Source organism: Diuraphis noxia, unplaced genomic scaffold (assembly GCF_037042655.1).
Source record: "Diuraphis noxia isolate RWA-SAM2 unplaced genomic scaffold, SU_Dnox_SAM2 contig0001, whole genome shotgun sequence".
In the NCBI taxonomy this organism is placed as follows: domain Eukaryota; kingdom Metazoa; phylum Arthropoda; class Insecta; order Hemiptera; family Aphididae; genus Diuraphis; species Diuraphis noxia.
This window is the reverse complement of record NW_028301711.1, coordinates 102,238,070-102,252,733: the sequence shown is the minus strand read 5'-3', so window position 1 is coordinate 102,252,733 and position 14,664 is coordinate 102,238,070. Positions and strand designations below refer to the sequence as shown.

The 14,664-nt window shown below is 26.5% G+C and overlaps 2 protein-coding genes across 2 annotated transcripts; one reads left to right on the top strand and one right to left on the bottom strand.

Annotated features, from left to right (window-relative positions):
- Positions 1 to 859: 859 nt before the first annotated feature.
- LOC149062938 (uncharacterized) lies at positions 860 to 8,958 on the bottom strand. Its single transcript, XM_089217585.1, has 2 exons — positions 8,821 to 8,958; positions 860 to 1,921 (listed from the first exon to the last, which is right to left on the bottom strand). Exon 2 carries the CDS (start codon positions 1,888 to 1,890, stop codon positions 1,039 to 1,041), a length of 852 nt encoding a protein of 283 aa, XP_089073711.1. The 5' UTR covers positions 1,891 to 1,921; positions 8,821 to 8,958; the 3' UTR covers positions 860 to 1,038.
- A 534-nt stretch (positions 8,959 to 9,492) lies between these two features.
- On the top strand, positions 9,493 to 14,059 carry LOC149062937 (uncharacterized). The gene is made up of 5 exons (XM_089217671.1): positions 9,493 to 9,681; positions 9,899 to 10,092; positions 10,197 to 10,311; positions 10,469 to 10,721; positions 13,971 to 14,059. The coding sequence occupies exons 1-5, from the start codon at positions 9,620 to 9,622 to the stop codon at positions 14,043 to 14,045; spliced, it is 699 nt and encodes a 232-aa protein (XP_089073797.1). The 5' UTR covers positions 9,493 to 9,619; the 3' UTR covers positions 14,046 to 14,059.
- Positions 14,060 to 14,664: the final 605 nt, after the last annotated feature.

Sequence of the window (14,664 nt, the reverse complement as noted above, 5' to 3'; positions counted from 1 at the left end):
AAGGAAAATCAACTGTAATTTTCAAAGCGTAGCAAAAAAAAATTTAAATTTAAAAAAAAAAGTAATTGCTAATTTAGGAAAAAAATTGATTTCATTTATTTTTAGTTTAACTCATATGCTATAGTAACCTGAGTCACAAAAATTTAAATTCCTATATAAATTTTCTATTCTTTATACATATAATGTGAAATCTATAAAAGTTTTTTTTTTTAAAGCTAACATAAGAAATTTCAATAGAAAATTCCCAAAAAGGTTTTCTACTTCTATCAAAAAATAAAGTTCACACCATTTAAATATAGGTAGCCATAAAATATTTTCAATTTTTATTAATAAATCTGATTAGGTATATTTTTTCAAGTATGCTATAAAATGACACAATAACTCCACTCAGAATGGTATTTCATAATCAATAATTTATCTTTGAATTCAAATATAACACATCCATTACAATGACATAGGTACTCCAAAATTTTACAGCAGAACAGTACTTAATTGTGACTGGTTCATCTTTTTTTAAACATAAGCTAATTATTACAATTATAATATTTTGATACAGATAGACTTTTCTTGATAATTGAGAATTACTGTAGATTTTGTTGACAAAATTGTTGGTATAAGGTTGTGAGAATATTTAAAAAAAAATAAGTAGAATATTTTTATTTTATTAAGTTTATTTTAAGTATCCATCTAAATCTAAATGCAATAATTGATATGTTTATGTATAAAAATATTTTAAACACATTAAGTAGATTTTAATTATATTAACCTATGTATAACATTTTTATTAGTTATTTTACTGTTATATAATAAGAATAGAATTTATAAAAATATAAAAGACATACATTTTTAGGTGACATTATTTTAAATAATTTATATACAATAATAAATTCATAACATACGATTACAAAAAAAACAGATTCTTAATAAATAACTTACAATATCTTATTAAAAGAAGAACCCGATAATACATATTTTGAACTAATACTACATTAAATCTTAGTGCATAAATTTAAGATTCAATATTGATAATTTTCAATGTTAGTGGAACATGAAGTATGGATGCCGTCTTTCTGAAACATATTTATTGTATTTTTCTAATATTAAACGGATATCCTTCAATTCTCTGTACATTGATGCAGTTTTTTCTTCCCTTTTTACAGAATAATTGCCCCGTTTTTTATAGCTTAAAATCTTTTTATCCATGTTTTGGATTTTAATATTAATCTTTTCAAGACACCCCTCTTCACTGCATTTATGTAGATAGTCATTAATTTGTTTTGGGGATATTCCTCTTAAATGACTTAATGAATCATCCCAATAAATTAACCTTGCAATGAATTCATAGCTGATTTTTTTAGCCATACATGAAGGCTCAGTTATGGGCTTGACATGATTATTAGTCAGATTTGATTTAAGTGTTTCTCTTGAAATAATTAATTGTTTCCCATCCTCATTGTAAAACACAAATCTCATTACAGGTTGAAAAGCCTGACTTGAAACTGATGTTTCTATCTCTCTGTGGCTCATACTTAATTTATTTTTCAACAATTGTTTTGCCAAAATTTTGTCTGTATTATTTTCGTCAAAGTTAGGTGGTCTATCATCCATTTGGCCGTCAACATTATTTTCATAATCATTTATCATATTGTCTAACCACAATAAATCTTCTCTGTTTGCACGAGCAACAAAAAGTTTAACCATAAACCAAAATGATACTGATGGTTTACATTGTTTTGATAACAGTTCTCTTTTAGAAGCGTCAAGTTTGGCATTGGCGTTACAGCAGCATTCATTATTGGACAATAAATGATTTGATTTTTCTCCTTTTCTAGCTGATTTTCCAATACCACTAGTTCCTTCACCGTGTCGAGTTTGTTTCTTTGAAGACATTATTGCTTGTGTTATGGTTTAACAGCAGTTTCTATAAAACAATACATAGATCTATTAATATTGATATGGAATTGTCTTAATTGTTAAATTAATAAATAATAAATTAGTTAATACATTTGTCCTGAGAATTTGAAAATTAATTAGTTTATTTAATAGTAAAATTGATTCTTGAATGAATTGAATAATACAAATACACATGGAAATTATTGCATTGTCAATTTTTTATTTTTAGGAAAAAAATGGTTTTTTTTCTTATTGTTAAATCATAAATATTAAATAAATAATTTAACACTAAACTAAGTTTAGGATGTTCTTTTAATTTAGACTTATTATCTGTAAAGAAAGTACTTAAATTTATACCTACTATTATAGTACCTACATAATAAATATTGTTTAATGAAAGTAATTATAGCAATAATAATATGTTTATGTGAAATTGTGTGAAAGAATACCTACTAAATAGTAATTTTTATGATGACTTAATTTTTTTTAGGATGAAATAATTTAAAATGATTTATGGTTAATTTTAGTTATTCAATGCTTCTATGGCTGCAGGAATTCAGTTCTACAAAAATAAAAATTATTTAGGATTTGAAAATTGTGAAGAAACTATCAAATTTACTGTAATAATGAATAGTATGTTTGATGCATTGAACAGAAAATTCCTTGCTGAAGGAATTAAAAAAAATTCCATAGACATAGTGGTTTTCTATGTGTATTTGTGTTGTTGTTTGAATGCATTGTTAACTGCATGTTTGTTTTTTTGTGAAATATTTTCTTATTTATGTATTCTGTTATAATATTAAGAGGACGCCCCACACCCGCATGTGTTGTCTTTGTCTTTCAAGTGCGTAACATGGCAAATTTTATGCTCAGCAGTTCCAATTTAGCTCCATTAGTTTACAACTTAGAGTAAATTGACTTCTTATAAGAATTAAAGGTAATATTATTATCTAGGTTTTCACAGAGGCTTTTTATTATATTTCAATTTTGAAGCAAGTTATGAGTATTTTAAGATATACAAGCAATTCACAGTTTTAAAAATACTCATAAGTTGCTTCAAAATTGAAATATAATAAAAAGCCTCTGTGAAAACCTAGATAATAATGTTACCTTTAATTCTTATAAGAAGTCAATTTACTATAAGTTGTAAACTAACAGAGCTAAATTGGAACTGCTGAGCATAAAATTTGTCATGTTACGCACTTAAATGACGAAGACAACACATGCGGGTGTGGCGTCCTCTTAATATTAAAATATTAACAAATTATAAAAACTGTATGAAAATTTTCATAGTATATCTAAATGGATCTATACCTAAAAAAGTATAGTGTACCTAAATGTTTTTTATGTTTGTTGTATTAATTTTAATGTATATCACTAGTGTTGGTTTTGTGTTTCAACATATTGTAACATTATTATAATAGTATTAATAAGCTTTATATTTATAGAATTTAAAAGAAAGTTAACAATGGATAAAAGAATGGGAATGTAATTTGAAAAATAACCTTATTAGTGATACTGATTTTTTAACCAAACAGACAGCGGAAGGCCTAAAAATTACATTACAATCAACTATTGACTTGGTTAATGTTTTATTAAACAATTATGGTTTTAATTATGTTCTAACAGCAAAAATAAATCAAGATTGTTTAGAATTATTAGGTACCTTTTATAAATATCTATTAAATTATATTAAATTTAAATTGTATTATTATTAATTAAATATTAATTTGATTATTTATATTTATTATACCGGGTGATTCTTTTATCATTGAACACTCATTATTTCAAAAATTATTAATGTTTTTGAAAATATTATTTTATAATTTTATATAGTTTCAAGTTGTTGAAAAACCAACGTTTTTATTAAAAAATTATATTTTTAAATATTTTTTATCCTTTTTTAAAAATTTTTTTTACTTTTTTGAATGACAACATTGAGTTTTATTTTCATATTCCAAAGCAGAATATTTTTCTAATTATTTTGATTCATAAAAATCGAATTTAGGACGAGTAGTTTATGAGTAATTAAATTTTAGACAAGCGGAGTAGTGGACAAAAATTTTGAGGGGTAACCCCGTACCACTCCACTCTGCCAAACTAAACTTTAAATACTTATAACTCTTAAGTCCTAAATTCGATTTTTTTGAATCAAAATACTTAGAAAAATATTCTGCTTTGGAATATGAAATTAAAACTCTATGTTGTCATTCAAAAAAGTAAAAAACTTGACAACTTGATACTATGTAAAAAATCTTTTCAAAAACATTGGTAATTTTTGAAATAATGAGTGTTCAATGATAAAAGAATCACCCGCTATATGAACTTTGTACAGAAGTTTTTTGGTATTATAAGACAAATATCTGGTCCAAATGACCACTCGACAACACCCACAATTTTACAATTCTAGAATGCTTTCGATTAATTCTCTGATTAAACCTCCAAAAGCTGGAAACTTTTCTGTTAATTCAGGTATGTTCTTAATTTTACAATATTCCTAACCAAAGTTATAAACAAAATTTTTTTTATCCTTGAAAATGTACCGGCTATCTCTGTAAAAAATTTTAAAGAAATTATTAATGACCCTTTAAATTCATCTATTAGATAAAATAAAATACAACAGTTAAAAGATAAAATTGACCAAATTATTGAAAATAATATTGATGATTTAGAAGATATTATTACAACAGAACTATGTCATTCATTACTTTTGGAATCTCCTAGTTTTAACTGTACAGTTTACTATTTATCAGGGTATTAAATCTAATTTAATCTTAAGTAATGATTATAATGCTTAGTGGATATTAAGATTGCATAATATTTTATTTTATAATTTTTAGATATATAGCTAGAAAACTCATAAAAAGAACTAAATGTGAATTATGCATAACTGGTTTAAAAAATTTAAGTAGTAGTTCATCTCCTGAAGCAGAACTTGTTAATTTAAAGTCAAAGGGATATTTAACACATCCTAATCAAAATTTATTTCTTATTCTGAGGAGTTTAGAGTTAAGTTTTGTGAAACATGCAGACTCTATAGATGTGTTTAATGAAACATTGTCAGATTTTTTAAGCACAATTAATACTTTGACATTTGAATGTAACATGCATCAAACTGATATACTTACAGATATATGTAGCACATTTGTCATAATTAGAATGAGACAGTATATATATATTAAAAATCAGATGAATAAAAAACAAAATAAAACTAAAAATATTTAACTAATTTAACTAAACTAAAATTATAAACAAAATATAAATGTGTAACAGTATCTGTCATTCTGTGTTCTTAATACTTTTTATAACGTAAATTTCTAAATTAGTGATATGAATATATGATGAAAGGTAGTATATTATCAATTATAATTATTCAAATTTGTGATTCAATATTCTAACATTTGGAGCGCCAGTTCTCGGTTCTACTTGTCATTGTAATAACAAGGAAACTCGGAGAGTCACTTTATTATACTTCGTTGTGCAACCATATTATCTATAACCGTGCCTAAAACTAAATATTTAAAAAAGTTATGGGTATTGGCCTGTGATAAATAAAAAAAATATTTTTTTTAATTTACTAGGTCTGTCATAGGAACCATTTAAAAGCGAATACACAAAAAATATATCAATAAGATTGCAGTCTAGATTTTATTGACATCATATTTTTTGATGCTCAAATTCAGAAACCGTAAGCCTGTTAAATACATATTATGTGCAATAGGAAATATTGTACTTTGAATTTGATCTATGAGACCTAGATTAATTTGGGGTCCAAACAACTGATCTAAATTCTAGACCAGATCACATCTATGCATAAAACAAAATTCTAAAGCAATGTAAGTCATTAAGTAGACTAGTACATTATTAAAAAAATTAAGAATCCTGGTTAGATTAATTTTTAAATAAACTTTAGCCAGGTCTTCAGTACGAATAACTGAACAGTATTGGCTTTTATGAAGGTGTAGCTTAACTAGTTTTTCAGGCTTTAGGAAAAGTATTAGAATTTAGTGATAAACTAAACAGTACAAAAATTGGATAGGCTACAGAATATAGCAGCTGAGTCTGCACTAAAAATAACTTAAAACCAAAATAACAAGTTTATGTGAACTGTAATAAAATAAGCCATAGCCTATAATGGCTACAGCATATTGTTTTTAATGTTTAAGTAGGTATAGTATAATAGTAAAATAATTTTATATTACAAATATCAATAAACATTACTTGAAAATAATTAATAAATTTGTTTTATTTAAGTTGTGTATTTTTATTCATTTTTTTTTATGACTTTGAAGAAGAAAAATTCTCAGATTATTAACTTCAAAGAAGGTTTCTGGCGAAAAATTGGATCTAGGTAGTACTTTGGTGGGTCAAAACTAATCATTCATTAGTACTTGTAAAAATAATTAGGGAGAGAAAACAAATACTGTTTTGTAATTTTGGTTTGACAGATTTTTAAATTATTTTAAAAGATATTACTGTATAATTATTAGAAAATAATTGAAATAAACATAGGTGTAAACCAATATAGGAAATCATTGAAAATTATCAGAAATATTTTTAAAAATGTTTAAATATATACTCAAAATAATGTATATTATTGTAATGTACATATTGTACATATATATTTATATTTTAGATAAACACAATTTTATTTCAGCAATACATAGCTGGGAGCAAAATACTTTTTGGTTCATGATAATTTAATATTATTCTAAAAACTCACTTTAACTTAAAATTTTTATTAGCTGTGATTAATGTTTTCAACTGTTTTCTATTAATAATATCTACTAGTCTGTGAATTATGAAATAATTTCAGTTAAGTAAATCAAAAATTTTGAGAATATTCATTTATTTTTACCATTTCAAGAGTCGCAATATTACATTGAATCCAACATCAATCTTTAATAATTATACTTCCTATCATCAGTGTTTGGATAGAAACTCTTTTTTTTCTTCATATTTTTAATGAATTTGAACAATTTTTATGAAACTCAATTTATTTACTATTTGATAAATATATGTATATAATCTAGATACTTTAGAAAATGTATATGCTCTAAAGTCTAAATTGTGTTTTTATTTTTATGTTAGGTCATATATGAGTATGGGTTTATAAATAAACTGCTGGTATACTATTCATAAACAAAAAATTAAATGGACCTAATGATTGCATTCATTTTTTCAAAGAATGTGAACTAACACGTTTGAAAAAAATATTAACATGAACAAGTTCTTTTGTGAATGTGAACGAATTCATTTTTTTAGTGAACGTACCAAACACTGCTACCTATATACCACATAATTTTTTACTTTACTAATATTTAGTTCATATTTATGAGAAAAAACCATTAAAACTAAAAAATAAAAAAACTCAACTAAAAACTATACTAAGAACAAATTGCAAAAAATGTCACAAGCTATTAATTTTACTAAAATGATATCTTCTACGATAACTCTTGAATTTTTAGTCAATGATAACATTTTAGATGAAAATTTTAAGCTTTCAGTTCCCGTTGGAGATTTTATATAAGTCAAATTTAAAGGAAAACAATATTTTTAATTTTCTGTTGAATGTGTAGAGGGGGGGGGGGGGTTAAATATTTTTCCAACAGATGTTGATGTTAAAATCATGAAGCTGATACCAAGTAAAAAATTATAAAGAGAAAATATTACATAAACCAAAGTTTACTGAAAACAGTGAAAGAAGTACATTTTTACTAAAATTTGAAGGATTATATTTTTCAAAATACAAAATGGGTTAGTTATTTAATATTATATATTTTATCATATCAATATAATTAATTGTACAACAGTTATTTCTTTATATTATCTTCATAAGTAATTCAATATTTATTTTATACCTCAATTGTTTTTAACATTTATTTTAAGTGTATAAACTTAAGTATAATCTTAGTGTATAATCAAACTTTGTTTTATTTAAATTAAATTATTTTATTTTAGCTTAAAATATCATACAAATGTTCAATAATATCTTACACTTTTGCATAAGTATCAGAAAATAAAAGGCAACCAACGTAGGTGGATAAGAAAAAAAAAATTTTTTAAATGCATAGATACTTTGATGTTTAGGTAAGAAGTACATAATGTATTGAATTAAAAGGTCAAAATATTCTTATAATGTTTTTACAGAATTCTTTTAAAATAAAAACTTAGTCACACAGTATTTTAATGTAGATTAGAAAATAGCTTCTAGGTTATTATTTTTCAAAATACCTTTTAAAAATATTTAGTAGGATTCTTTGGAATTCTATGGAAATCATGGGAGATCATAGAAAATACATGGAAATCAATGGAAACCTGCCATGTGGTGTACAACATTTTGTTATGTGGTTTACCATCTGAAAAAACCTTTTTTTAAATATACAAATGTTATACCTATGCAAATCACTTGCAGATTTAATTTTCGCTTAATAGGAACTTCAGCTAAAATTCATTCTAACCTAAATTATACCAAAAAAAATTATTGTAAAAGGTATGTCCTATATCAAGGATAATTATTAGGTATTTCTGATAACTTGGATATTACAGTCCTAACTTAACCTAACTTTTAGACACGAATACAATTATATATCTGAAGCTCGTCCAATGAGTTGATGAAATAACTATTGGTATAGTACACTCCCTTAAATATACCTACTATATTAACAAATAAAACAAAAACTACACCCCCGATTTTCAATACTAATTATATGGTGCCAGATATGCCACTGCATTAATATCGATTATAATATAATAATAGTAATGTGATTTTTTAAACAAGCAAACGGAAATACGTTTCACGGAAACAGTGTAAATAAATTTCTACAAGAAAGCCATTAGCTTAATTGAAATTTTTACGGCACGCATGGTATTTGCACGCTAGCGACAAGCGTGGTATTCAATAATGGCCGCACAAGCTATACTTACTTGAAAACCGGTCTATAAAAAAATAGACAACTTGGTCGTTCTTCTGAGTTCACGCAGTTGGAGAGTAGATAGATTACCGATTTTGTTGAAACGGTGAGGATAAAAAGTTATTATGCTCCGAATAAACTAAAGAAAAAAAGACTATGAAAAAAATTAAATAAGTAAAGACTAAAGATACGTGTACACAGATTACATAAATAGGTATAGCAATGGTACAATGGCGGGACATTATGTTACGGAGCAAGCTGACTGGCGGATCGCGAACACATGTTGCCATTCCGAGTTACGCTGATGAGAGTGTCACAAGAAATCCAAGGAGAATAAAAAAAATAAAAAGAAAAAAACAGAAAACGTGGTTTTACGGTATCTATACAGCCGCGTCCGTATGTGAGCGTCAAGGTTAACAAAACAATAGATAACGACTACACCATTGTACATGGGTCACATACACGGCTTAAGATAGAATGGTTGCACATCGGGCTATACTCATAGACCTTATACTCATAGACGGAACGTGGTTGTAATTCCGGCGTCCAAGCGTGAGGGCGCTGATCAAGGACGCACGCCCGCACTCCGCACATGCGCACAAGGCCTATCGTATTGTACAATAATTTTTAATTCTGTTGCGCCTGCGACTTATCAACACACCGCGTACTATCACAATAGTATATTACTGTTATATATTTTCTGGTTGTGATTTGAAATTTTCAATTCTTTCAACAAGTGTTTTTCTTGAGTTTTGCCGATTTTCCTTATTTGTATTGTTTAATTTAGTCTCAACTTTCAAATTTGTACTAAGATGCCTAGGAAGTGTATCATTTGCAATGTTTATGAAAGAAGTGGTGGCCAATCATTTTATTCGTAAGTAAAATAATCATATTTTAACATAATAGTCATAATAGTTTCCTTATATTTTTCATGTGTATCTTCGTGGTTTGTTCTATAAAAATATTTTTCTTTAAATATATGTTTTAATACTTTTTTTTTTTTATTAGCTACCAATATTTAAAGAATTATAGCTCAACTATTACAACTAAATATACATAAATAGTTTTATTTTTTATTAATTTTATTTCAGCTTTCCTAAGGATGAAGGTCGCAAGAAGTTGTGGTTAAAAGCTTGTGGAATTAGCCTATATCTACCGTCATATAGAGTTTGTGAGGCTCATTTTTCTAATGAAGACTTTTTACCAAATGGTTACTTAACAAGTATTGCTATTCCAGAAAATATAAAATCTAAACAGCCAGAATTATTAGAATCCACAAATACAGGTATCTACCGTTTATATTTTGTAAATAATAAATAATAGTTTACAGTTAAATCTTAACATTTCAGTCTTATTTTTAAATAATTTTGTTGTAATTCAAAATTGCAGTTTTTGAGTCAACTTCTCAAGAAACTCTGTTGCCCGAAAAAATCACAATCGTATCAACAAATAGTATTTGTGTTACTCCAAAAAGGCGATGTTCTAGTGTATTGCCTGATGTGAGGTACATTATTATTTACATATTTATTACATTATTACATTTTATTACATATATTTATTTATATTACATTATTTACATTATTTAAAACACATTTTTTACATATTCACAGTAATTGATTATTTATATTTATGAACAAAATATTGGTCTTTTTATTTCAAAGTTCAAGTCAAAAACGAAAAAGATTTAATCCAGATACGATTGGGGATTTATCGCCAAGTCACTTTAATACACCGAGGAAAGCTAAAAAGAATTTAGAAATGGTCAAATATAAGTTCAGCCAAAAACAAACCCAAAATGTAAATTTGAAAAAGCAGGTGAAGAGACTGCAGACCAAGCTCAAAACATATGATGACCTTATCCTTCAACTGAAAAGTAAAAATTTCATATCTGAAAATGCATCTGTTCATCTAAAGGTAATATTTTATTTCTTCATTTCTTAATTTTGTGTTTTTTTGTGTTTAATTTGTGTTTTTTGTTTAATTGTTTGGAAAACCTGTTTGAGTGGATGTGATTGGGAAAAAAAAGTGAAGAAATAGATGAAGAATTATAATGAACAACTTAATAAGCTTAAAATTTTATTAATTTATATAATATATAAGTTGTATTTATTAAAATATATATTGTTGATTTTTGCCAAAGTACGCTGTTTTATTTATCAGTTATATGTTAATAATAAACTATGTTAAAAAAATGCATGTGATTTTAAAGTAGGTACTTGAGTAGGGATGTAAGTAATTTAAATGAATATATGTGTACAGTATAATAAAATAAGGCAATAAAACTTGTATCTAATGCCTATGATAATATATGTGAGAAACTCAATTTGTTATTGATGGTTTAAGGGTTTGTAATAAAATATTAAATTACCATAAGCATTTAATTATATTTTATTCTTTCTAGTCTATTGGTTCAGAATCATTGCGTTCTTTAATAGAAAGAAATATGAAAGGTCAAAAACTGCCTTATTCGTCTGAACTAAGAAAATTTGCTATAACATTACAATTTTATTCAACCAAGGCATATCAATATGTAAGGAAAAGTTTTAATAATGTGCTTCCTCATCCCAGAAGCATTAGTAGATGGTATAAAGTTGTTAATGGCGACCCCGGTTTTACTGACGAAGCATTTAAATGCATAGAAAACAAAGCCAAAAATGAGACTGTTATATGCAACATTGTACTTGATGAAATGTCTATTAGAGAACAAACCGACTGGGACGGAACAAAAATGCATGGGTTTGTTGATATGGGTACAAATGTTGAAACGGAAGATGATAACGCAGTTCATGCAAAAAACGCATTTGTTTTTATGGCCGTAGGTATAAATGGCCACTGGAAAATGCCAATTGGATATTTTCTTGTTGCTGGGCTAAATGGATCAGAACGAAGTAATTTGTTGGAGCAGTGCTTAAATCTGATGTCTGAAACTGGTGCAAAAGTGCATTCCGTTACTTTTGATGGAGCATATACAAATGCAACAATGTGTTCAAAATTAGGAGCTTCATTTGATATAAACGATGACTCAAGTTTCTGTATACAAAACCCAGTTAACAATGAGCCAATATTTATATTTTATGATGCATGCCATATGCTCAAATTGGTGCGAAACACATTAGGGGATATGAAATATATGTATAACCAGAATGGACTTGAAATAAGTTGGGATCATATAAAAGCTTTACACTTCAAAGAGAAAGAAGAAGGTTTAAGAGCTGCAACCAAATTATCAAATAAGCACATCTACTATCATAACGAGAAAATGAATGTAAAATTAGCAGCTCAAGTGCTAAGTAATAGTGTGGGGAGCGCTTTAAAATTTTGCAAGTCATTAGGTGATCCAAATTTTAAAAATGTTGACCCTACTGCTGAATTTTGTTTTATGATCAACAATGCATTTGACATTTTAAACTGTAGAACTATGTACTCCAAAAATCCCTTCTGCTTAGCCCTGGACTTAAAAGTATATCAGAAATATGCTGATTTTATTGTTAAGTTTAAGGAATATATATTAGGATTAAAGTTAGCCAATGGTAAACGAGTGGTAGATTCAGGTAGAAAAACTGGCTTCATTGGTCTTATTAGCGCATTATCAAATTTATTAAAGTTATATACATATCTTAGTACTACGAATTCATTGTCTTATATGCTGTCTTACAAACTGTCTCAGGATCACATCGAGACATATTTTAGTTCAATTAGGCAAAGAGGTGGATTCAACAACAATCCTTCCTGTAAACAGTTTAAGTCAGCATATAAGAAATTATTAGTTCACAACGAAATAAGTGGATCACAATATGGCAACTGTATTTCTATACTTGATACAACACAAATGTCAGTAGTAAAAGTAGGACCAGATAGTATTATAAGCAATGATAGTGAACAAAACATAAATATAACTGACCACGATTATTTTAGAGCAATACATAGGATAACTCCCTTTTTAGATGAAGTGACAAGTTATATATCTGGTTTTGTTGTTAAAAAAAATTTTAAAAAAATCAACTGCAATACATGTCATAAATATTTAATTGATGATTCAGAACATATATTTAAATTAATAAGCGAAAAGGATAGAAATAACGCCTTAATTAAACCAAGCCAAGATATTGTTGAAATTTGTCAACAAGCAGAAACAGTTTTTCGAGCTCACGATGTTTTTTTACCTAATATTAAATCAAAAATTTTCTTTGCAATAAAAAACAATATTTATCAAAAACCTTACATTTTTAAACAGCTTGATAATCATTGTCTGGATCAGCAATTATTTAATACTCATAGAGATCAAATAATAAGTCTCACTATATTAACATATTTAAATTTAAGATTTCACCATGCAGCTTTAACAAAAGAAAAAAAAAATAGTAATTCGGTTAGAAAAAAATGTACAAAACTTATTTTATTTAGAAATGAATAATATACGTATCTGGCTTATAATTGTTTTTTTTTTAAACTTAACTTTTTCAAATATTGACTAACTTTTTGTATATATTATTAATACATTTTTAGGGACTGAATTATACTATTATTTAATTCTGAATTATTTTAACTGCACTGCTTATAATTATATTTTTTTTAAACTTAACTTTTTGTAGATATTATTGATCAGTTTTTTGTGACTGAATTGTGACTGTTGACTTTTGAATATAAATTGTTCAATTCAACGATATTATAGAATATAATGTACCTATTAATTATACAAATATATTTTTACTTTTTTTTCCCCCTTTTACTGTCGAATGACGATCCTATTTATGTTTATATTCATTATATCATGATTTATACAATAATATTATAACATATAATATCCAGCTTCTTCTCTAAGTGCTTCTTTTTCCTTCTTTTTCAAGTTCTTCAACTTTCTATATTTATTATTATAAAATGTTCAGTTAGATAATATCATATATACTATATAATATAGTCTGTCGTCCAAGAGCTGCTTTCTTCACCATTTTTATAAAAAGCATATATTAAACTTATTTTATACTAGGTACTACTTACAACTTACTAGTACCTACTTACAAATTACAATAGAACTATTATAGTAATATAGTCTAGCTGATTATAATTTATAAGTCTATTTGGCTTTGGTCTATGCAGTATACAATAATGAAGTTGTAATATTATAATATGGTATGTGTTAATAACAATGTTTTTGGTCGCAAGGAATGGCATCACTGCTGGCACGCTAGGAAAGACCGCACCACCCACCCGCATCCCGCCTGGATGTTCCGTCTATGAGTATAAGGTCTATGGCTATACTACGCAATGTTAGAAGGCGGTATACGAGAGTTCTTATCTAACAAACGAAAAAGTGAACTACTACTAACGCTCTTGGTGGTTGTTAATTGGTACTACAGTATTAAAATATTCCCATTTCCAGCCATAATATTAAATTATTGCATTTTCAATAATAAATATAATATAATTGAGTTAATAAGTAACTCAATTATTATAATCACGATTCACTGATCTCATACTCTATCTATATAATAATTAAATGACAATGTTATGTTTATGTATTATCTTTTAAACGAAATCTCATCACTGTAGTCTGTGTTTGATAATTGGTTTTGTGAATATTCAATTACGTTTATTGCCTTTTTGGTCATTATGCCTAATTATTGTGCAATTCACGAGTCACATTGTGCGTCCAAAACTCTTTTTGGCGTTCCTAAAGAGGACGAAATAAAAAAACTTTGGGAGGATGCTCTAGGTATTAAATTTAAAAAAAGTTTTAGAGTGTGCGCCTCACATTTTAAAGAATGTGATATTATTAGCACATGGGAGTCTGGTGAAGGACTTAATAAGTACACCATAAGTTTACTTCTTTATTGAGCTACATACAATAAGAATTTGT